This window comes from Anomalospiza imberbis, chromosome 3, assembly GCF_031753505.1.
Source record: "Anomalospiza imberbis isolate Cuckoo-Finch-1a 21T00152 chromosome 3, ASM3175350v1, whole genome shotgun sequence".
NCBI classification, from domain to species: Eukaryota; Metazoa; Chordata; class Aves; order Passeriformes; family Viduidae; genus Anomalospiza; species Anomalospiza imberbis.
The window spans coordinates 99,914,570-99,937,790 of NC_089683.1; the positions used below are offsets into that span (position 1 = coordinate 99,914,570).

Sequence of the window (23,221 nt, forward strand, 5' to 3'; positions counted from 1 at the left end):
TGAACTCTCTGTATGTGTGAGCCTTTGGTTTTGGTGAGAAGTGCTTCCGTGACTGCAGTGGGGTGGGTGAGTGAGTGAGTGAGTGAGTGAGTGAGTGAGTGAGTGACTGAGCGACTGAGTTGAGTGAATGAGTGAAAACACCCAGCTGTGTGTGCACGTCTGTGAGTGCCTGCCCTCTTGTCACACGTGTGAGTGTGTCTGATCTCTTGTCGCACACGTGTCTGCCTGCCCTCTCCTGGTAAATCCGTAACCGACCGGCAGCTCCCACCCACTGCACTCCTCGGACCAGCAGGGAGCGATGCCCTACGGAAGCAGCCTTTTCACGAGGTCAGTGTGTGTGTCCCAGGCCCTGTGCTGCTGACAGGTAAGGACATTTCTTCTCGTGGAAAGAGGCAGCAGTTTTGCTCTTGAAATGGGTGTTTTATCCCCGAACACCAAGCACAAGGGCTTCTGCTTGCCAGCAACTACAATCATCCAGCAAGGGGTTTGTGATGCTGGCCACACTTTATTCTAGAACACATTAAAAAAAAAAAATAAAATCTCATACATCTTTGTCTTTCTTTTTTTTTTCTGGGCAGCCAGCAAAATTCAGCTACCTATAACTTCCTAACCGTATGCTTCTGTCTATTTCTTCAGCATTATTAGCAGGAAGGACAGGTCAGATTCTGACCTCAATTACACCTCCCTACACCTGAAGTAGTGCTTTTTAAGTTGGTTCCATCACTACTGATGTTTGTTGGTCTAAAGGAAAACAAACTGTGCATTTGTGTTCTTCAAGGCTCCATAACTCTGACTTCAGCATACAAATAAATGTGACACTTAATCCCTGAAATCATGTTTTACATTTTTTGTACTCTGAATGTATATAGATATACATTTTCCATCTCTAACATCAATGGCATTTCCCTGTTCCTAGTTCCTTTGGTGTTTCTGGAATCAGCATGGCAGTGCCAGATGCTGTTGTTCACTTATTAAGACTGAATGTTGCCATGCCCAAGTAGAAATGAATGTTCATTGTATGATACAACTTTCTTATAAAGCCATACTTTTGTAATTTTGGTTTCTCTTTTTTAGGGGTGGAAAAATCTTCCCTATAATTGTGTTTGCACATTACTTGCTGCATGATTAAAGATAAAACAATAGTAACATGCTGGAATAGGTTATATATACATAGCCTGATATAATTAGGTACACTAGCTGTGAAAATAATTTAATCTTGATTGTATTAATATAATAAACTTGCAATATAAAATTGATGTGTCTTTTATTAGCCAACTGGCCAAAACCACCCATGAGTATCTGTTGCTTTTGTTTGGTTTATCTTGTTTGGTAATTTAATTCTGACTGCTGAGCCATTGTCTCAAAAATGTGATCTGAGGAAAATAATATTTCCCTTCACAGGCTTACAGTAGCTGACTGTGCTGTCAGAGGATGACCCCAAGTGATGAGGTGAACCCACACTTCACAGATCTGCTGAAAGGTGGTGATAAATCAGGAGGGGCTCAACAGGGGTTGAATGGTAATTGGTTTCAGAAATGTTGATTTTTTAGGTTTGAGTTCAGCTTATGCAGCTGTTTCCCATGAACATAACAGTGCTAGTAGCCTGCTTTCCTTCTCTGATTTGTGCACCATCAACCAGCTCTTTTCCCTCCTCAGTTTTTTCTGTGTACAGGAAGATGCCCTGGAAAGGCTTCCAGCACCAACCTCTCCTGTAGGCTCAGCTGAAGGTCTTCAGGCAGGTGTGCACCTCTCACCCTCTGTGCTCTCCATGGGGTAAGGATCCACCAGATTCTGTGCCAAAGCCTGAACCATCCAGATCCTCCTCTGCTCTGATAAAAAACAGCTACCCAAAGTGTTTCAGGTGATGGGTAGCTGGTTTGGATGATGAGGATGATGGTGATAATCATGGGGTGTTGACTCCAGTGACAACTGTACCCACAGATCTCCTCAAGGCACACTAGTACATGCAAGCTATAACCAAGGGATGACTCCTTTGGGCCTGCACTCGCATAGTACATTACTGGCTTCATGGAAGAATGCAGAGAGGCAAGTTTCACTGATCTCATTTAAAGAAGATCAAGACTATGTTCTTGCCTTCATAGCAGGAGATTTATCCCTAGCTATTTCATCACAAGAATGTGGTCCCCAAAGATGTAGTTTTCTGGCTTATTGGCTTCCATGTTTCCTGTGTTTGAGAAAGGGAATCTGATTTAGTTTCTCTCGTGCCCTGCAGCTCTACTGGGGCTGACCATTAGGGAGCTCCAGGCTGACGCATCTCTCAGAGCCAGTCTCATGTAGGTATCGGATTTTTTACAACTGTAGTTAGTTGGAGCCCACACACCAGCAGGCAGCAAGACAGGGATTTAAATAAAGAAATTTAAAGGGTATATTCCCTTGTGTGGGGGGGAAGCACTGTCACAAGCAGATGATGCATTGAGTGAAATCCTGCCCACGCCTCAGTTACTTGGGTACACCTCCCCAAGTGAGTCACCCCAAAAGCAGCTGACAGGTTTGGCATGTCCCACACTGTCCCGTGTCTCCCTGGCCAGCACAGCAGCAATGCCTTGATGGAGCATGCTCTGCCTTCTGCTGCACCACCACTCTGAGCTGGTGACAGGGATGGCCACCAGGCTCCAGCTCCCAAGATGCCTGCCTTTGTCTCCAGCACTTTGGGAGCTGCTCTGAAGCCAAGAAGCCAGATTTCTCCAGAGGTGATTCCTAAGCAGTGCTTGGTCTGGAATTTTGCAATGGATTTGCAATGTGAAGGAGAAGTTTATTGTTGGTGGGAAGGCTTCTGTGAATTTAATGAGTTCATAGAGATAAGAGAGCTGTGCTCTGTACACCAGCTCTGCCCACCCACACAGATCCCCGTGGAGAACGGTGAGGAGGAGGAATGATTATCACAGAATTGTCAGACTCATGCAAGAGAACCTGGGAGGAAGGAAGGGAAGAAAAGGGTTGGGAGAGGCAGTATGGCAAGATGCCTTGTGGGAAGCGGATCCCACAGCTGAACAGAAATAGGGAAAATAGTCTGGAGAATCCCAAACCACAGTACAAGCTATGAGAAACACAGAAACCACCCCCTGCCAATTTCTCATGGAGCTTGGCTTCAGGGTCACACACAGAATAGCAGGATGATAAAGAAGAGGCTGACAAGCATTAGAAAAGGAACTAGAAAATTAGAAAATCACTAGAACTGACTGGGAATCGATGTTTCTATCCCACCAAAATCAACAATGTTGGAAAATGCATTTCTGCTCTAATTCAAAATGAAAATTCAAAATATCAAAACCAGTTTTACAAGGAAGAAAACTGATCCAGATCTACCAATTCTTAAAGAATAGTAAAATTTTGGTAATGTAATACCTAGCTTTTTATTTTTAACAGTGTTAAAGCTGTAAAAAAGAATCAAAATATTATTTAAAAAAACCACTTGTTTTGATAGCTGGAAGTCTGTGTTCAGATTTTCTTGTACCAGAATTTTTGTCAAAATAGGAACACAAAGCCCACAGTGCTGGGTGGTCCTAGGATCATGCCATGTCTCCAGCACTGGCAATGGGAGAAGCCAGGTGAGCAGAACACCTTTACCTGGCTACTTTCAGCAATACATTCCCTACTTAATTCCCTCAGTTCCCACAGCTGTTGGATTGGGGGTATTGAAGGCTATATCCTTGCCTAGTCCTTCAGAGTATTCATCTTCTGACCTAGTGTCCCAAATTCATCTAGGTCTTTTCCAAGCCTGTATCAACAATCACATCTATGACTTCCTACGGCAGCAGTTTACATTTATCCGCACTCAAGCTCACCCGCCACTTCTTTTTCCTACTCAGTTTAGTGGGGTCCTTCAGGTGCCTCTGTGTGGTGTTTGGATACCTGGAAACTCCAGCAGCACTGTGAACACTGCTCACTTCCTTCTCCAGCCACAAGTTATATACTAAACAAAACTGGTTCCCGCACCAATCTCCAGGACAGCCCACTGCTGACTCTTCCTCACCCTTTGCCATTCTGTAACCAGCTTTCACTGCATGAAATAACTCCTGTGATTCCACAACAGCTTCATTTTTAAAAATAATCTTTGGTGTGGAACCTTGCCCACAGGATTTTGTGAATCCAAGTACCTTAGGTTCACCAGTTCTCTCCTTTATCCTCTGTCCTTTTGAGTGAGGTAAGTAATTTACAAACAATTCAATTTGTATGAAGGTAATCTTTGCAGTAAAATCTGTTCTGACAGGAGATGGCAGAATTAAAAACCTTTGTCCATTAGAGGGACCTAAAGATTTTTATGGATTGTTCAAAGTCTGCTTACAGAAGTATAACCCATGGTGTGATCTTGGAACTGTCCTGTGCAGGACCAGGAGTTGGACTTGATGATTCTTGTGGGTCCCTTCCAACTCAGAATATTCTTTGGTTCTGTGATTCTGTAAAACACTTTGCCTTGAGATTGCAGGAGAATTCCAGATGGTATTTCCTTAAGAGTGTCTTATAATTTTGAGGCTTTGACTGAAGCTGAAAATGAGCAACTCTAGGACAAAAATTTCTGTTCTTCTGCCTGGAAGGTGTTAGGGAGTGACACTGTAAGCAGACTCTGCTTCTGAGTTTTCAGATCCTAGTGAGATACTATTTTCAGCTGTCATGCATATATTTGCAGACACTAAACTTCTCACTGATAGAGGTGATTGCTTGATCAAATGGGGTTTTTTATGGGACTCCTCCTGTGGGTAGAACTGAGCTTCACTGATAGCTACAGGCTTTGGCTTACTTCTCTACCAGCCTGCAGAGCCCAGCACGGTGACAGACAGCGATAAAATTACATTCCATGTGTAATTTGGGATTTTGTGAAAGGAAAGCCAAAATGATAGGAAGAAAGAGCTCTTCCTAAATTAGGTTTCTGCTTAGAGGTGTGTTCCCTAAACACTCAAAAATTCCCATGCTTACTTAGGCTCACTCAGATCTGGTGAGCTTCAGGGAAGTGTAAGGTATGGCAAGTAACGCAAATTTGGGATCAGGGAGGCTGAGAGTAGCTTTCCCACAAAATTACCCAACTCTTCTTTTGCAGAATTAACGGATTCTAGCAGCAGATTGGTGCTTTGTGGTCTCTGGAAAACATGAACCAGGTTTCAAAATGTCTCAGTTCTGCCCTGACACACATGATTATCAACCCCTCAATTAAAAAAAAAAATCACTTAAAATGACAAAGTGCAAACCTAGACCTGTCCATGCCCTTTGTTATTCTCCTTTTGCAGATATTTAGACCTGTGGAGCCCATGGGCTGGGCTGGGCCTGGGCTTTTGCCCCCACTGCTTGGAGGGGATGAACACACAAATTTCAAGCTGTAAAATGACTGCACACAATACACAGCATACAGCATGAATGCACATGCAAGCACCATAGCTGATTTGAAAGAAGAGGCCCTTCATGAGTCTGTTTATTTTTAGAGTGAAAAGTCCATGCCTAACATCCCAGTTCCTTACTGGTGCCAGCCTGACAGGTTTTGCAGAGCTGCCTGTCCGTGTAACTCCTCTAAGGTTCAGGCAGGCAGCTCTTTGCCTTTAGGATCAGGTCAGCCTTTAAACAGGCAACTTCAGCTTTACTCTTTACTTTTAGTAGCTACTGCTTTTACTTGATATGGACCTTTATACCATCCTCAATCAAATCTAGAAATTGTTTAACCTGGCAGAGCTGCTAATGAATATGCACTCACCAGCTGAAAGGAAGATAAAACAAAAAGGAATATATTTTAAAATGAAAGTTCTGTGTTTAAGTTTTACATTTCAAATGTTTTAAGTGTTTGTTTTTTTTTTTTTTTTTTTTTTTTTTCCTTCTTTTATTCCTGCAGTGTTGCCTGTTTTCTTCTTTTATTCCTGCAGTTTTGCTCGGCTATTGTCCGCTTCAGCCTGTGTTTTCACAGTCAGTCCTCAAATCGCCACAACTTTGAAGCGGATCCATCTTCCAAAGGGACGCCTTTTCTTCCTCCTCTTCTCAGCATCGGTAGCACATGAACCCTGCGGGGCTTTTGAACTCAAATAACCGCGTTTATTAGAAAAGAAAATAGAGATGGTAACTTGTAAAATAAGGAAACTCAGTTGGGCAGGGCCGGATAGGAATAAAAAGGAGTTATCAGCAGGCTTCCCATCTCCCAAGGGTGTCCCGGCTTGTTCGCTGCCTGAGCTGCGGAGAAGTAAAACCAGCTCCTTACACCTGTGCAGGCGCTACCGGTGATCATTGCCGCACATCCCCATTGTCTTGCTTTGGTGGTTTTTTTGGGGGGTTTTATTTGTTTGTTTTTTGTTCGTTTGTTTGACGACTTTTCTTACCTTCCACCACAGCGGCTCCTGCGCGGGCACCGGCCGGGCCTTGGCCGCCGCGCCGCCATTGGCCGCCAGGTGGCGCTACCTCCCTGCGGCTGCCTCCGTGAGGGACCCCCGGGCTGTGAGGGACCCCCAGGGCCGTGAGGGACCCCCAGGGCCGTGAGGGACCCCGAGGCCCTGAGGGACTCCCCCGAGGCCCTGAGGGACCCCCGGGCTGTGAGGAACCCTCGGGTTTTGAGGGACCCCCGGGCTGTGAGGGACCCCCAGGGCCGTGAGGGACCCCCAGGGCCGTGAGGGACCCCGAGGCTGTGAGGGACTCCCCCGAGGCCCTGAGGGACCCCCGGGCTGTGAGGAACCCTCGGGTTTTGAGGGACCCCCGGGCTGTGAGGGACCCTCGGGCTTTGAGGGACCCCCAGGGCCGTGAGGGTCTCCCCCGAGGCCCTGAGGGACTCCCGGGTTGTGAGGGTGCTGCAAAACGTGGAATATGTAAAATTTTCCCTGAGAAAGGACGTTCTTAGGTGCTCGAGCTTTGTGTGCTTTTCAGCCTAATCAGCAGGAAAGGAGATTTTAGAAATAGCAGCTAACAGCAATGCCTGAGTGATGTCCAGGTGTTAGAAAGACAAATTACTTGTTGGTGGAGTTGTCTTGTTAAGGCTTAGGGTTCCAGGTGTTTCAGTGATCTCCGACCTCGGGAGAGGTTAACAAAGCTTGGGGAGAAGGATGTGCACCTGATAGTGGGCACAAAGAATGCAGAATTTATGGGCCACAAGGACATTTGGCAGGACACCAAAGACAAGGATGAAACTAATAAAGACAACTCAGCAACTCTGCTGAACCAGCTCCAGTTGGGTAAAATGTAATTCTGGCAGGAGATGGTGACCATCGTCTCGCCAAGTCACAAATCCAAGAAACCCAGTGACCCAAAAGAAGGGAAAGACTGAGCATGGGACTAATTAGCAGAAGAAGTGAGAGAATCATTAATAAGCAGAAGAATAGTTATTAGAATACTAATTAACAAGAGAACTATGTAACTTGTAGCCAATGAACACAAATTCCTTTGTTTGCTAAAATGTATAAATAGCAAAAGGTTTTGATAGTTGGTGTGCTTGATTTGTGGAATACCACTGAGCATCCACGTTTGTGCAACTCTGAGATAATCAATGTCTCTCTCAAGTGTGTCATTATAGGCTTGTTGACCACGAATCCCATTTTTGTGGATGACAAAGTGACTTCAGGGCCGTGAGAAGACCCTGCCACTGTGAGGGGACCCCAGGACTGTGAGGTGAGCCCAGTGCTATTGGATGTCCCTTGCCCATGCCTGCCTGGTGATCCTACAGCACATCTTTTGGATGCAGTGTCCAAGCCAAACCCATATGTGCAAACCCAGCTGCAGGAAGGTGGTGCAGGTGCCTTTACTGTCGGCCACCAAAGAAAGTTTTGGGGTTTATTCAGCAATGGAAAGGCCTCAGGTGCCATGGAAGTTCACCTTGGAGCTGGGCTCTAGATGAAGAGCTACAGAGACAAATTTTTTCAAACAGGGCATGTGGGCTCGCTGGGCAGAGATGAGCAGGTGGACATTTTTCATCCTCTCTGCTGCCTCCAAGGGAAAGGAAAAGCTGTGGTGACTTAGTTGGCTGTGAGTGGCTGAGAGGCTCCATACCGGTGTTTAGCAAAGTATTTAAAAGCCAGGGATGTGATGCAGCCCCGTTGGATCACTGCTCCTGCACAGAAAAGTTCATTAGAGGAGTCAGCAGTGGTGGAGCTGTGAGAGCCACCATTTCCCACTTTCCCAGGAGAAGGGTGGCTGGGGCAGGAAGCACATCCACTGCAGCCTGGCAAGGAGCCTGCCTGTGCACTAGGCATCTCTTACAGAAAGCAAAGAATTGCTGAGGGGCTTGATACCTATCAGGAAACAAGGAAAGGTACTGCCTAAGATGTCGTTAGCTCTGTTTCTGGCACATTTATGAAACATCAAATACCTAGACAGTGGTAGATGCCCAAAAAGCCTGAAGTCTCAGCTAAAAAACCCATTTGTCTTTTTGAAGCTATCATTCTCTGATCTGGGGGTCTGTTCCTTTATTTTCACTCCTCTCTGCTTCAAGGCTAATCAGAAGAGCTTGCAAACCAATAACAAATTGGTTAAAAAATCATCTTTATATGCAAAGTCTAAAATAAAACATCTGTATATATCCCAGAAGCCTTCACAACCCCCTGTTTTATTAGTATCTCTAAAATAGCTTTTTTTCCCTGACTCTAATTCCAGCTAGAAGCACTCTGATAATCCTCACAGGACTTTTATGTGTATTTCCAATTAAGCAATTTATAAGCATTGGCCGTGAGGAGCTTTTTTGTTCTTAAGGAAATTATTTCTTCATTAAGAGTAAAACAAGTCTTTTTTTATCCCTGCTTAATACGAAAGCCCTTGTGTCCCCTTCGCATATGTTTTAAGTACTGAACTATGTAGAAGGAGATTAATCATTTTGTACCCCAACAAGCAGGGAAGACACAGCAGCTGGGTCAGTCGCTCAGGGAATAGGCTCTTCAGTGTTTGTTTTCAGAGAGAAGTAAAAGACAGACAGACACTTGCTTTCAAGCTCCTTGCCTTTGCCAGAGGCAACCCACACAGTCATGAGCCCTTCTGGAGTCTGAGTCATGAAGAACTGCGGCAGATAAAATGAAGACAGTCAAGAGGGAAAAAAAAAAATCCCATTCATGCCCAGCTAATGAGTAGAAGTTCCAAATTTCCTCTTGTTTTGCAGGCTGTGTACCTTAATTAGATGAATCACAGAACACTGAGGGTGGAAAACACAGGCCAGACAGCTCATAAGAGTCCACTTCATTCTTTCACACTGGCAGCATTATCTACCTCCCCGACAGGGAAGAATGTCCCTCCATTTTCCTGGGCTGTCATGAGGCATGGGCAAACATGGAAAATGAAGAGCAGAAAGGATGGATGATTGAGTTTAGCTGGTATAGTAGCTCAAGCACCCTATTCCTATTTTTGTCCCCAGGCCCAACCATTTACACTTTCTATAAGGGCACTCACACGCCTGTGTTCTGGTCAAGGGCAGCCCCGTGACCAAACAGCGTGAGTTGCAACATGAGGGACCTTCAAAGGGAGGGCATGCTTGCTTAATATCAGGAATGAACTTACCAGAAAGCTTCTGATGTGGTCACAGAAGGCATTTTGAGCCTTGAGTATTCCTGGAACTCTGGAAAGAAACCCCACATAAGTCCTGTAAGTAAACTGCATTCCCTTCATTTTCCTATAAGCCCGACTAGAAGGAGACAGCCTAATAATGAGATATCTCTTGAATGTTTAAGGTTAATATCTTGTATCTGTTTACAGTAACAAATGTAGAGAAATGGAGGAACTGACAACAAATGGAATTACTACATTAGGAAAGAGCTAATCTATAGAAATAGGTTAGAGTTCGAGATGCTGCCGCATGTAAGCTTGTGCCAATGCTTGACTTGCACAGGGTCAGTGGGAAGTGTAACATGCATTCCAGCAGCACCAGCAGCCCCATGAATTTTTCCCAGGAATGGGTGCATAAAATGGCTGATGAATGAAGCTAGAAGTGGGGAATTCAGCTGTAGAGTTCAATGTAGACATTGTATCATTCAGTGAAGAAATTATGAGTTTATAATGATCTTAAAACCTTGAGGTTTCCTTCTCAGTCTCTGCATTTCATATCATGCTCAGTAATACCATTTATCATCTCCCTTTGTGTTATGAAATGGGTTTTATTTAGCAGCACAAGGAAGAAATGCCTGGCTATAGTTCCTTCAGCAAGCCCAATGGCACAGTGGTTTTTGGCTATGCTGGTTTTGTGATGTCACTCTCTGTCTTAAAGGGAAATAGTTTTGAAGAAGGATTTGAAAAAAGATGGGGTAATATGTGACACTGTGCATTGGCTCCTGGGACAGAGACAGCTCTACTGGCACATGGAGAGTCATTGATCTGCCAGGTCAAAACAGTCACTTATGTCATGGCAGCATGAGAGAAAGAAAGAGAACAGAGTGACAAGTCGTACTTGGTGCTCAGAGTCAGCACTGCTGTCAGAATGGAGGGAAGAACAGTAAAAGAAATATCACAAACAGACAAGCAGGTTGAGAAAGGCACTGCAAGAAGCAGAAATGTGCAGAAAATAATGCTGTAGGGGGAAATGGAGGATGAGGAGGGAAAAATAAGTATTAATGATACCATCATTTTGCAGGGCATGAGGTCAGTCTGGAAGCTGTGTTTGGGTTGGCTGCAAATCTCAGGGAGTCCAGAAACAGAAGACAACATCCAGCACAAGATAGAGTGGTCAAGGGCATGATCTATCCTGGGTCTTAGAAATGCCACAGAAGAAAAATAATTTTGTTTAGGCATAGCCTAATGTACAAAAGACTATTGTGAGCAATCAGAGCGGTCTGGCTATTTCACCTAAAGGAAAAGGGATACGGCAGCATCTCAGTTATAAAAACTGAGAGAACAAGAGGAGGCAGTCAAAGAGAAAGATCAGGATTTAATTTGCTCAGTGTTCAGTCACCAAGAGACGTGGGGGTGGCAATATTGCCAAAGCAAAACTGAGTTGAGGAAAATAGATCAGAAGCAGTGAGTCAGATGTGTGAGCTCATGGTAGCACAGCTGATATTTGAAATTGCAGGAAGAGTGAGGATCATAGGAACCTTCACAGGGACTTTTCTTCCTGGGTTTTACAGTTCAGATCCCATCAAAACACACACAGTTCAACAACTCTTAGTCACTACAAACCTGCAAGAGCACATCAGAGAAGGGAAAGGGAGAGCAGTGGGCAGATACGGAGCTGCAGGAATATTCATTGGATGAAGGTAGGAATTTTAGAGAAAATGACTCTCAAATGTAGATCCTCACTGAAGACCTCAGCCCTCAGTGGAATCTTTTGTGAGTAAAGGTTTAGGACTTGTCCGTCAGCTGCTGTAAAATATCTTCTGCAGCCATTCCAGGCAGTACCAACTGGATGATCTATAACAACCCATGGACCATGGTGGCATGAGTCATATTTCTGTCTATGACTGCACACAGTAAAATAATTTTGTTTAACCAGCTTCTCTTTGTTTGCTTTCCACCAATACCACTGTAATTTCTTTTGGTATCCAAATGCATTTTCCTCCCCTTTGTGAAAAGGGAACCACTTTGCAACAGCTCCTTGAGTTTTACATACCTACCTTAGTGACTGTGATAGCACTATGCTCCCGTATTGCTCTAGAAAGTAGCTTTACATGCACTGTTTCATCTAGTCCTTAATTCTTCCACTGGGGCACTAAATCTGGACTAAGCTGAAATACTAGGACAATATTTCTTAATCCACTGTGGAACATTAACTGAGTGTTAAGACAGCGATTTGCTGTATATTACGAACGTGTCTCCATTTCGTTTCCTCTCTGGAGATGTTGATTCACTGATGGAGTGATGTTCTTCCAGGCAAGAAAAGATTAAGTAGAGACAACAGACTCAGAAGTAATAAATAAGGCTGTAGAACAAAACTGCCTAATATTATATTATTTTAGAAGCCATATATAATCATGTCATCAGAGATGTGCTGTGATGCACATATGCGAGGGAGCAGAGTTAAGGTGGTGCCTCTCATCTTGTGCTAGTTCAGGAGGTTACAGAGTTTACAACTGTATATTTTATGCTGCATCAATCCAGCCCTGGGAAGGAGATTTGCATCCATTTAACCACAGCAGTGTCCTCTTGGTTCCCATCACAGTCAAAGTGCTCTTCAAAGGAATGTGAGCACTATTTCCCCTGGTTCCCACATGTGAACCTAAGGTGCACGAGAAACAGCAGGTCCTTTAGTCCCTGAGATCAATGGCACGTGCAGTACCAAGGAACCAAGTTTCCTGCTCTCTGCTTCTGTGTGCAGTATGTGCTCCCACTGTCCCTTACTTTGCCCTACTGCAGGGAGGCTGCGTGGCTGAAGTTCTGGAGACAAGTTTGAATAGTGCCTCTCTAATACAGACAGAGCACAGGCTGGGATCACAGGCAGCCTGCCAGAATTGTCACATCACCCACCAGAGGGGACCATCTTCAAAACCACACAGCAGCAATTGATCAAAGACAAGGTTGTTGCTCTTTTGTTTCTGTGATTCTCCTGTCCAGAAGGCACCAGGGCTGATGTTGCTGTCCTGGCTGCTCTTCATACTGTTGCTGGGAGCAAACCAGGCTACACTTCTTCAAGCTTGGGACAGGCAGCACATAGGGAATATTGGGTGTAGGCAGAAGGAAGAGGTTCACTGGACTCTGTTCTTGGGAGGCTTTTTTGGTAATGGCCAAATGGCAGACATTTCAGCAGCTTGTTGAGCACAGTAACCTCCTCCAATTGCAGAGGTAAATTTTAATTGTAACTGTAAAGATAAATTGTAAATTCTCCTCTGAGTGGATCAAGGTGCAGAAAAGAACCTGAAGTTGCTCATCACAAGAAGCCACATTGCTATAGGAACTAAAGATGCAGAATGCTTCTTTTGAGCAAACAAATCTCAGGACCTTGGTTGGTCACTACTTGCAGGTCTTTACTGGGAATCCATTTCACTTAATCCAGACCTGCTGAGGATATCTGAAGAGAGGACTTGATCATTATTCCTAAGCAATATAAGGTATGCAGCATGCCCCATTTGTTTTTGATGGTGTGTTGTGTAGCTGTGAGAGTTCAAACCTCCAGACACTCTGGAACTGACCCTGCTCTCTCCTGTAGGTCAGGGTGCTCTCCCAGGCCTGAAGCTTGTGCCTGTAATGCCCAGCTCTTCTTTTGCTATAGGAAGGGATGGGTGCCCATACTTGTGGTTACAGTGCTCTGTTAGCTCTCACTTCATGCTCTGGGGAGCTTCAGTGTTTCACAGCAGAGTCAGAGATGACATTCTTAGCACATTCCTTTCATTTCTTTCCCCTGGCATAGCAATTACTATTCTACACAGTGCTGCTCTGTGTGGTTCTTCACAATTTATTTTTAAGGTTTCTCCAAAAACTTGCCTAGTAAGAGTTTTTGCATAATTGCTCCTCAAGATTTGCATTTCAAAATTTCAACACAGTATTAGCTCTTGGAGCTGGCTGCAGGGTTATGTTACCTCCCACTAGGTTAATCCACACAGCTCTTGATTGAATGATCTAAAGACAGGAATATGCATTGCTTTTTGCTTCTATTCTCAGAACAGCATTGTTCTTTCTTGGCCACTTCATTTCTTTTTTAACTATTCCCAATTCAATTGCTTTTGCAATAGGCCTTAAAACTTTCCTAACTGAAGGGGGCTGCAATATCTGCCAGAAGAATCTTTTGGTGCATTTTTGCCAGCTTGTCAGATTCTCAAGTTTTGCAATCTTGAGTTAGGCCTGGCTGATTTATGACTGATGGCATCAGAGAGGTAGTCTTCTTTTTCCTTCCTTGTTAATCATATGCCTTAAATTATCATCAGTGATGGGTTTATGTTCCTCCAAATACATTTACAGAGTTTCAGCACCAGTTATATCATTGGATTCAAAGGGAATGAAGACAGACTGAACTGTATTTACTTTCCAAAATCTAGCTTTAAAGTTTCCCTCTGGACTGGAACTCACTGATTTTAATTCATTTCTGGATGGCACTGATATAAGTAATTTTTTTCACTACTCTCCTCAGAGGAATTATTTTCTACCCATTTGTAAACATTCGTTAATATTCTGTCTTCACTTTGCTCTGGGTCATTTTAAAATTCTCCCATTTCTAACTGATGCTCCCTTTGTGATGCTTGGACTCTTGCATGCAATTTAAAAACATCTTCTGTCATTTTTGCCTTTGCAGTTGTTACTTTGCCATGCTAGTTCTTTTTGATCTTTTCTTGCTTGCTCCAGAAGTTATTTTTTTTTTAAATCTGGCATAAAATGTTCTTCAAGTTCAAGCTTGTGATCATATCTGCTCCTATCTGCCAGCATCCATAACCTCTTCCTTAGAAATAATTCTTAGCACTTTGCCAAGATGTCATGATAAGAATGAAGTGGGGGAAAGTGCAGTTTCCTACAACATTCATTGAATCCTCCAAGTAATGATCCTTGGCTTCCTCTCCTGACAAAATGTGCTTGATATGGTGTCTTTTTGATCTCCTGATACGGGTACAAAAATTACCTTCCTCCTTATTCTTTTAATGTAATTTTAAATGCTGTTGTTCCCAACAAGAAGTTTGATGGCCTGGCTTGACAAGTTTAACAAGCTGAGCACCACTGGCCTATTTCTTTGATGATAAATGGAAGGGGAAGTAAGTGTGGAATAAGCTACGGGTGCACCTTGGGTGACCACAGTCATTGTTTGGGGTTATGAGCCTGTTTGAACCTCTCTCTGCTTGTAAACAAACTGGTGAGGTAGTAAACAAACTGCTAGTAAACAAGTTAGTGAACACCTGGTAAACTCCTGGCAAGACATAGCTAAACTCATGCAGCCTCCAAAACAAGGTACCTGCATCCAAACTCTCAATTGAGAATAATCTGCAGCCTTTGTCAGCCCCCAAACCATGCACAGGCATTGTCTGGAAGGGCGTCTGACAACCAGAACTAGGGCTGTGCTGGCAGCTTCACAGCACAGAGACTCCCTGTTCCAAATCTGTGTCCAGGCCTAGGCTTTGTAACCTTTGGGTAAGGTGTAAATTGTTTTTTGTTCCCTAACTTTTCTTCTGTGTGACTCTTGGAGTCAAGAAGGAGGTTCAAGAACGAGGTTCAAGATGCCTCTCCCAAGCTTCCTGCTCTGGGAATGATGGTAAGGGGTGTTTCCATTACTGCCACGAGATGTGATTGGGCTTTTTGGTACTGTGATAGAAGGCTGACATGGCAGTGGTATCTAAAATGTTTTATAACACTGTTTTGCTAGTCACCCTTTCCTGCAGCTTATGTCAGCCATACTTTTTAAAATTTTATCTGAAGTTCTTCAATCACACATAAAAATTAGAGTATGGCAATTATATTGGCCTGGTTAAAAAATCTTACAATACTGTGGCTTGGAACGCTTACTTTTTTCAGGCTTCATAGAAAAGGCATTTTTGGTATCAAGTAAGCCCCTTTCACTGTCTCCAGGAAATAATATCTTGGCCAAATCATAAACTCTGACTAATTTTAATTTGAACACCCTCAGTAGAAGCTTGTTCTCTTGGCAGCTGAATTCCTGGCTGTGACATCTGCAGTGTCAGCCTTCCAGCTTCTCCCTGCCAGTTCATCTGCCTCTGTGCAGCTCCATGCTGAAACCCGGGGCTGCCACCTGCTCTTCTGGAGCATGGAGCACTACAGGGTGTGGAGTGGGGAGTAGGGCCAGCAGGAGTGAAAGCTGGACATTTGGACTTAATATTATAGGGAGGAAGGAGCTGTGAGGAAGGCGAGTAAGCAGAGAGAAAGCAGAACCAGCATTCATACAGATTTTTATATCTGTTCTTTTTCATCCAATACTGAAACAATCCAAGGCTTTCTTGAACCTCCATGTTTATTTGTTGGCAAGTATCTGTGTTATCTGGTGATGAAGGATGTATGCTACATCCCTCAAATTTGTTGATTGAGTTTTTACCTCATGCAACTGATCCCTACGGATGATAACAGACATCTACTGCTACCAGTTATTTATTAGCACATGAGGTAGAGATCTGTATTTCAGACCTAATAGGTTTCAGTTCCATTTGGAGGTCACTAGGGTTTCATATAATATCATTTAATTTCAACTAACATGGGAAGTGACTTGGTAATTCCAGTAAATGACTAGGTACTTAAAGTAAGTAAGCTGTCCAGCTGGAAATTTTAACAATTGACATTTTACTTGAGACAAAACAGAAAAAAAGTTACTGCATTTTTGTGGTAGAACATTAAAACAAATGCTCTTCCAATTTTTCTCAGTGAATTATGGCCTCAAAGAGTTAACATGAAGAAAATAGGGCGATCAAAGATTTCATGGAAGGATGACATTGATCTCATAGATGGTATAAGGCAGGACTTAATCCAAAATTAACATGCTGTATGGATTAATTAAAGGAAACAATTGTGAGAAAGCTTGTTCTACTCTTGAACAGCTCATTTAGCTTGTCTTTAATGAAAATTGTCAATGAGGCTCCTGTCATGAAAATAAATCTCATTAAAAATACATCACTTGTTCCCAGACATATAAACCAAGGAAAGAGTGTGCTCCTACCAGATGAAATTGATGTTACTCAGCTGCAGAGTGATGGTGATGTGGGTTTCAAAATGTAGACACTCTTGCTTTTGTCTGGGTTTACGTTTTCTGAAAGATCTTTCTATTTCCCTCAGTGGGCTATCAGAATCCTTAATGAACACAGAATGAAGAGCAAGAAGAGCTTGAAACCCTCATTCCCTCTTTACCAGTGGACTCATATTGCCAAAGGTTATATGTCCTCAGGCTACAACTTCCTTGAGATTTTCTAAAACTTTCCATTGAATAGAAGTTCAGATAAAATGAAACTGTGAAAGCAAATACTATTTGAAACTGTATAAAAATGTAAAAAATTATATTGGGCTTATAAATCATGACATCATATTATTATTATTCTCTTGGAGCAGTTTATGGAGCAGCAAAGCTAGAATGCTGTACAGAGATGAAAGTCAATATTTATCTCCATCCCAACACCAACATTAGGAGGAAATATTACCAGACATTGCAAGCTAGGAAAGAAATAAGAAGAGTATTAACAAGAGCCTTTTTTCCATATTACAGTCCCATATTAAAAACCAAGCAAGTATGTAGTCCTTTGTATATTTATAGAAATTCTTCTCTACAGAGCAATAAAGAGGCAAAGATTCCTGAATGTTTGGTTGGATGAGGCCTGACAATTGCAACATCAGGGATACCTGGAGAGGCATGGATCTCCCCTCCACTGTAAGGTAAGAATCTCTGTAGCTACATATTTGTATGGGAAGCAGGCATAGAAAGAATTCTAATGTTTTCATTGTGTATTAAAATATATGTGTGAAGGTCACAGCAAAGCTTTTGTTTCATATTTATGGTCCCAAAGGCTTTATCCATTCATTCTGCATATGCTTTCCAGGCTGAGGTCACAGCTTGGACACCTCAGTGAACCTCAAGTCAGGCCCCTGATCAGGAAGACGGTAAGATACGAAGCAGGCTGTGTAGCACATTAGATTCTATTTGGTGTCTGGTACGGCCAGGAGGTGGCAGGGCAAGTCTGATTTACCACATCTGAGTGGCAGACTCTGGGTATTTTCCAATCTTGACGCTGTGGAAACATGGTGAGTTCCTGCAGTTCTCCCATTTGCACCGTTTAGTGGCAACTGCCTGCACACCATTCACAGCATTTGCAAGGCTATAAAGAGGCTTCCAGCAAGCTTGCAGAGCTCTCTAGGAAATGATGGCTGGTATTGTTTTTCCTTTTTTTTTTTTTTTTTCTTTCTCTTTTTAAATTATAATTTTGCACTGCTGACTCAACTCTGTGGTTTACTGGCAGTTTGGCCAACACATCTTTTCAGAGTCAAGAATGAGTCTTCCTTGTGCACACATGGAAGCAAATGACACTGACCTTGCCTACAACAGCACAGAGTGACAAAAGCACATTGTTCAAGCAAGGGCCTGACAAGTAATGACACAGAAATATATAATTCTGCACAACTGTTAATACAGCTGCCGCTCCTCTTCTTGTTACTCCTTCACATGGTAAGTGACCCACGTGATAAGCAGAGAGAAACCATTTGAGATGCAGAGCAGATGAACAGGAGAAAAAGCAAATAGAGAGTGACAAACTGGTCAATATCAGCTGGGGTACTTTTCCTATCAGTTTCAGTTGCAGTCAGCTCTGGGTTGGGTCAGCAGATGATGTGGGTTACTGAGGGAAAAAAACCAGACATTACACCAAAGTGCTGCCAATAATTTGGTAATCTAAACTCTATCTGATTGCAAATTACTCTGTTAAAAAAGCAATAGGCTTCAGCAAAATCTGTCTTTTTCTTAAGAACTACTGGTGCTGGTTAGTAACAAACCCCCAAAGTTTATTAATGGAAAGCAACCCCAAAATCTCTGTGTGTTAGGTTTAATGGGCTGCAGCAGCCCCAGGATAAATATTGGTGCCTTCACAAAAGAAGGCATTTACTGTCCTCTGCCTCTTGTGCAGATTTTTTGTATGTCTGTGTCCCTGGGGCAGCTGTGAGGGGAGAGATAGAAGGAAGGGCAAGAAGAGAAGGTAGTAATAATTTTCTTAGGTTTGATCACCTCTGAGAAAACACAGGACCAGTTTTGGTCTTGCTGTTTTAAGGGACTCAAGAACCTGATGGGTGGCAATGGAGATCGAGAGAAGAAGCTCCTTCAGTTAGGACTGCAAGAGAAATTGATGATGCAGAGGTTTTTGTGCACAGGGTTGGATACAAAGTCAAGAGAACCATGCATGAGAGAGGCAGTGAGGGGAGGTGAACAGAGGATTCTTTACACTGAAAGTACTGGAGTAACTATGCTCTAAATTCTGCATTTATTGTCTGCTGGCTTCAAAGCAACAATGTACGATAGAATCTGACCCTAAATGGATGTAGTTGTCAGAATCAACAATAGGAAGCAGAGATAGAAAGAGATTTGATATCTTCTCTACAATCCTGCCTCTGGTAATAGTTACTGCTAGAAATCAGAACTCCCTCAGAGGAGGAAGGGAAACCATATTTCTTCCAATACCTCTGCTAACAGCTCTGTTGTTTTTTAAATTCTAAGAAAGGACCAACTATATAGCTGGGAAGAAATCACACAAAAACCCCCAGTACTGCTATTCTCCACGGGTTTCCCCTGACCTTCTAACTGTTTTAGCCAAGTACAGATAAGATCTATGCCCTGAACACTAATGCAGACAGTGTCCCCAGACAGACAGACTCAGATCTGGACATAACTGCTTGGATAAGAGAAAAAGGTCACCTACCATGGCCTATGTGGCCCCTGCTAATACCAGATGCAGAGATGGCCTCTGGAACCAGATGGCCACAGGCAACTGAAATGAGAGCAATTAGCACCAGTAGACAGACAGAATGTGGAGATCCTTGTAACTTCCAATTTCTCCTCACCAGGCTGGAGTTGAACAGGCATCTACTACTGGAAAGCTAAATATCCTGTGGTTCCTTCTCTGAGTTTTGTAAACAGCTCTGTGCATGTTACTGCAAGTCCTTTCACATCAAACCTGGGGCTGTAGCTGCCATGCATTGCTTTAAGCATCCAGGTCCAAATTTCACATCTAAAACAATGATGGCTGGATCAGAAATGCTGTTTTGATCATCCTCTTTTTTTAGTTGCCTCAGCCTTGAGGATGATGCCTTAGAATAGCTGAAATATTTAAAAACTCTGCCAAGCGCTGTGCTGACAAAACAGCGATTTGTATGTGCTCTGTACTTCTGGCTAATCTCAGCACAGAGTTCAGATGCTGAATGAATCTTCTTTTCTCTCATCATTCAGTGTATTAACTCGAGGTCATGCTCCATTGACACTTGCAAACAGCACCCGCCTCTGTCAGTCACAGCCACACTCAGAAGGAGTTTGAAAGGAATTAACTCTGTCTAATAAACATCCCTGGCTTGTACATAGACCCTCAGGATGGGAGCGATAGCAAACTGGGACTGATGGCAAACTCTTGGAGGAGGTAGTAGGGTTTAGCCTACAGAAATGGAAATACTTCCACTTGCAATGGTATCACAAATGCATAATGTCACAGATATTTCACTTAGGGCTTGTTTTCAGGCATCTACAAAATCCAGTAGTCGTGGCAAAGCCAGCTGCCTTTGTTGTCTGTGGTTACAGTTAAAAGACACCAAATGACACTTTGCAGCCCTGTGATCCAAAGCACAGTGCCCTGAATCATTTCAGGAGAAAGAAGCAGTGACAGGATTTAGTTCAAAGCTGTAAGAAAATGGAGAGAGCAGAACAATAATACCAGAAGTTAAAGAACTTTATTTCTTAAAGGAAAATTAATTCAGCAGCAATAAATAAAGGTGCTGCTCACAAGATAAACCTCGTATTGCCGATGTGCAACATCACATAAATGTGAGGTTAGGAGATGTGAGAACATCTGTGCAACTGTTATCTAAGGGTAGATCAATTCTTCTCCTTTCCTGCTTTTTTCTTTCCCATTTCATTCCAGAAGCTTCAGGAGACTTCTTCCTCTGGTGCCAAACAAACTATTTTGAGAGTGGGAGCAATAATTTATATTCTCATCCCAGAATCATCACGTACTTCACTGAAAGTTTGATAAGACCTTACTGTGTATGTGTTGTAGAAAAAAAAAAAAAAGTTTGCATTTTGTGCTCCAGCAAGAAAGTGAGGCTGTGGGAAGTGCTACTGAAGATCCCTATAGGCAATAGTCCAACCTAGGATAGGAACTCAGTACTTCTACCTTTTGTACTCTTCTCCCTAAATAATGCTTTCTCACAAATGAGAAAATCTGTCCAGGGCAAAAAGGTTAGGAGTATTCCATCCCAAAGAAGAACACTTGGATGCTCTGGTTTGTTTTGCCTCCCTTTATACCAGAATATGTTTACTAGGGTGGTTGGAAGGAAGTGACCAACTCTTCTGTCTTATTAATGTTATTTATTTGTCGATAAGACTATCAAGAACTGTCTTAGAAAAATATTAAAGCTGAGTCATATACCAATAAAAACAGACAAATTCATTCTGGCAGCTGCAATAGTGAATTTAGCTTACTTTTGCTGTGCCTCAGCAGCGTGGCATATGGTTCTATGATGATTTCATTTCATTTCAGACTTTCTTTTTGACATAAGATGAAGTCTAATAACGTCTCAAATGGAGTTACAGGAAGAGCAAAGGCAACTCTTTTTATTATAAACAAGGAACTCTGTGCATCTTCCTGCCACATGTAAAGGCACCTATGACTTTTGCTAGAGAAGTGAACAGCTGTTCTAAACATCTAATTCGATCTGTGCAAAGACCTCTGCATCTCTAATGTGCACAGGCAAGGAAACAGTGGCTGAAGCAGAGGTTGTGTGTAGGTCTCCTCCTGACACTGTTTTGATCAAAAGCTCAGGGTGTGAAAAACACTGGTGCTGCCTCAATTATCCTATTTATCAGCAAGATACAGCCTATGATTGACAACTATGAGATTCCAAAGTGAAAAGTGACATGTTAAGCAGGTGATAGGATATTTGCTGACTGAAATCACAAGTTAAAAGATTTCTTTTCCTTTTGATAAAATATGCCAATTTTTGAGGCCACAGACAGCAAAAAGAATGGTGATTTTTAGCAGCCCGAATGCAAACTATTAAATGCCACAATATTCCTATGGATCCTGAAAATTAGATGGTGATTGTTTCAGTAAGAGCACAATACTGACTCTCTGACTATGATTAAGTTGCTATTGCTCAGTTGGGGTGTTGTTCACAGCAAACTGGGTCTTGCTCATGCTGACTCACATCTCCTGCGCTCTCAGCAGGGATTTGTGTTTGTTACCGTTCTGGCCTCCAAGGTACTGAGCCTCCTATATCTTGATGAGTGTGGGAGGCCTGGGATCAAACATCAGGGAACAGGAGCAGTTACTGCTAAAGTTTCCTGATGTGAAGATGTCAGAAAATGCCCCGGTTTTGGGATCCAGCATGGATTTTTCCTCTTGAGGGGAGGGCAATGGGAGGAAGCCAGAATGTGAGTCAGAAAGGTACAACACTGTACTTAGAAAAGGATGGCCTTTTCAGTTAGCTTTGTTGTTTTATTTAACTGCTCTGCATCCTATTTTATATAATCACAGGGAACCAACCAGGCCTTGACCATCAAAGATAGCAGAAAGTGATCACCCGTGGAAGTGACGTAGCAGGTTTTAACAAGACAGTGTGATGGGTGACTCCACAACCTCCATGGGCAGCATGTCCAATGCTTAATCCCCCTTTCAGTGGAAGAATTCTTCCTGATATCCACAGGCAACCTCTCCTGGTACAACTTGAGGCCATTTCCACTGTTTGCCTGGGAGAAGAAACTGACACCCACCTGGCTACAACCTCCTTTCAGGTGGTTGTAAAGAGTGATAAGATCACCCCAGAGTCTCCTTTTTTCCAGGCTAAACACTCCCAGCTCCCTCAGCTGCTCCTCATTAGACTTGTGCTCCAGACCCTTCCCCAGCTCCGCTTGCCCTTCTCTGGAATCTCTCCAGAACCTCAATGTCTTTTTTTCTTGTAGTGAAGGGCCCAGACCTCAACACAGGATTTGAGGTGTGGCCTCACCAGTGCCAAGTAGAGAGGGACGACCACTGCCCTGGTCCTGCTGGCCACATTCTTGCTGATACAGGCTAGGATGCCACTGGCCTTCTTGGCCACGTGGGCACACTCTGGCTCACGTTCAGTGCTGCCAACCAGCACCCTCAAGCCCTTTTCTGCTGGGCAGTTTTTCAGCCACTCTGCCCCCAGTCTTTTGCGCTGAACGGGGTTGTTGTGACTGAAATACTGAAGTATGACAAGTGGAGCCAGACAAAGAGACGTCAGTTTGCAGGAGGTGAAAGAAAAAAATGTGACAGCAGAGCACAGAAGATTAAACAAGTCATTAAGAGTATGTAAGAGTTACATGCAAAGGGTTTTTCTACCACTCTGCATGCCTCTTACTGCAACTGAACAACACTGGCCCTGAGTTACAATATTTCATAGGACATGCAAAATTCTAATCCTGAGTCCTCTGGCGTCATTATCGTCTCTGTTGTAAGGGCCCCATCTGCACCTCATCGAAGTCCTCATAAATTTCTGGATAGGTTTGGGATAGATGACTAGATTATTGCTCTAATTTATCCACATATACTATCAGTAGTTACCTACTTGTTCTTTTAATTAGGCTAAAATTTGCCAAAGCATATGAAAAATTGCTTATCCCATTGAAAACAGCTGAGAGCTCACAGCCCGTTCTTCAACTTTTGCATAAATATTTTTATTGTATATTTTTATGTTCTGCATTAAAAGTGTG

At 43.1% G+C, this 23,221-nt stretch overlaps 2 protein-coding genes across 4 annotated transcripts in view; both read left to right on the forward strand.

Annotated features, from left to right (window-relative positions):
- The window catches only part of ALK (ALK receptor tyrosine kinase), a 408,209-nt gene that overhangs the window by 51,599 nt on the left and 333,389 nt on the right, over positions 1-23,221 (forward strand). The window lies entirely within an intron of this gene.
- LOC137471594 (ankyrin repeat domain-containing protein 9-like) overlaps positions 1-23,221 on the forward strand; it is a 243,466-nt gene that overhangs the window by 7,057 nt on the left and 213,188 nt on the right. The window contains exons 1-2 of one of the 3 annotated variants that reach the window (XR_010997706.1): positions 209-364; positions 637-1,252. The exons of 1 other annotated variant lie outside the window; for it this stretch is intronic. Coding sequence is in view for 1 of the 2 variants with exons in the window: in XM_068186045.1 (XP_068042146.1) it covers positions 637-645 (9 nt within the window). In the remaining variant the exon portion in view is untranslated. Of the gene's footprint in view, positions 1-208; positions 365-636; positions 1,253-23,221 lie in introns of those variants that run through there. One more of the 3 variants, XM_068186045.1, reaches the window with a different exon arrangement.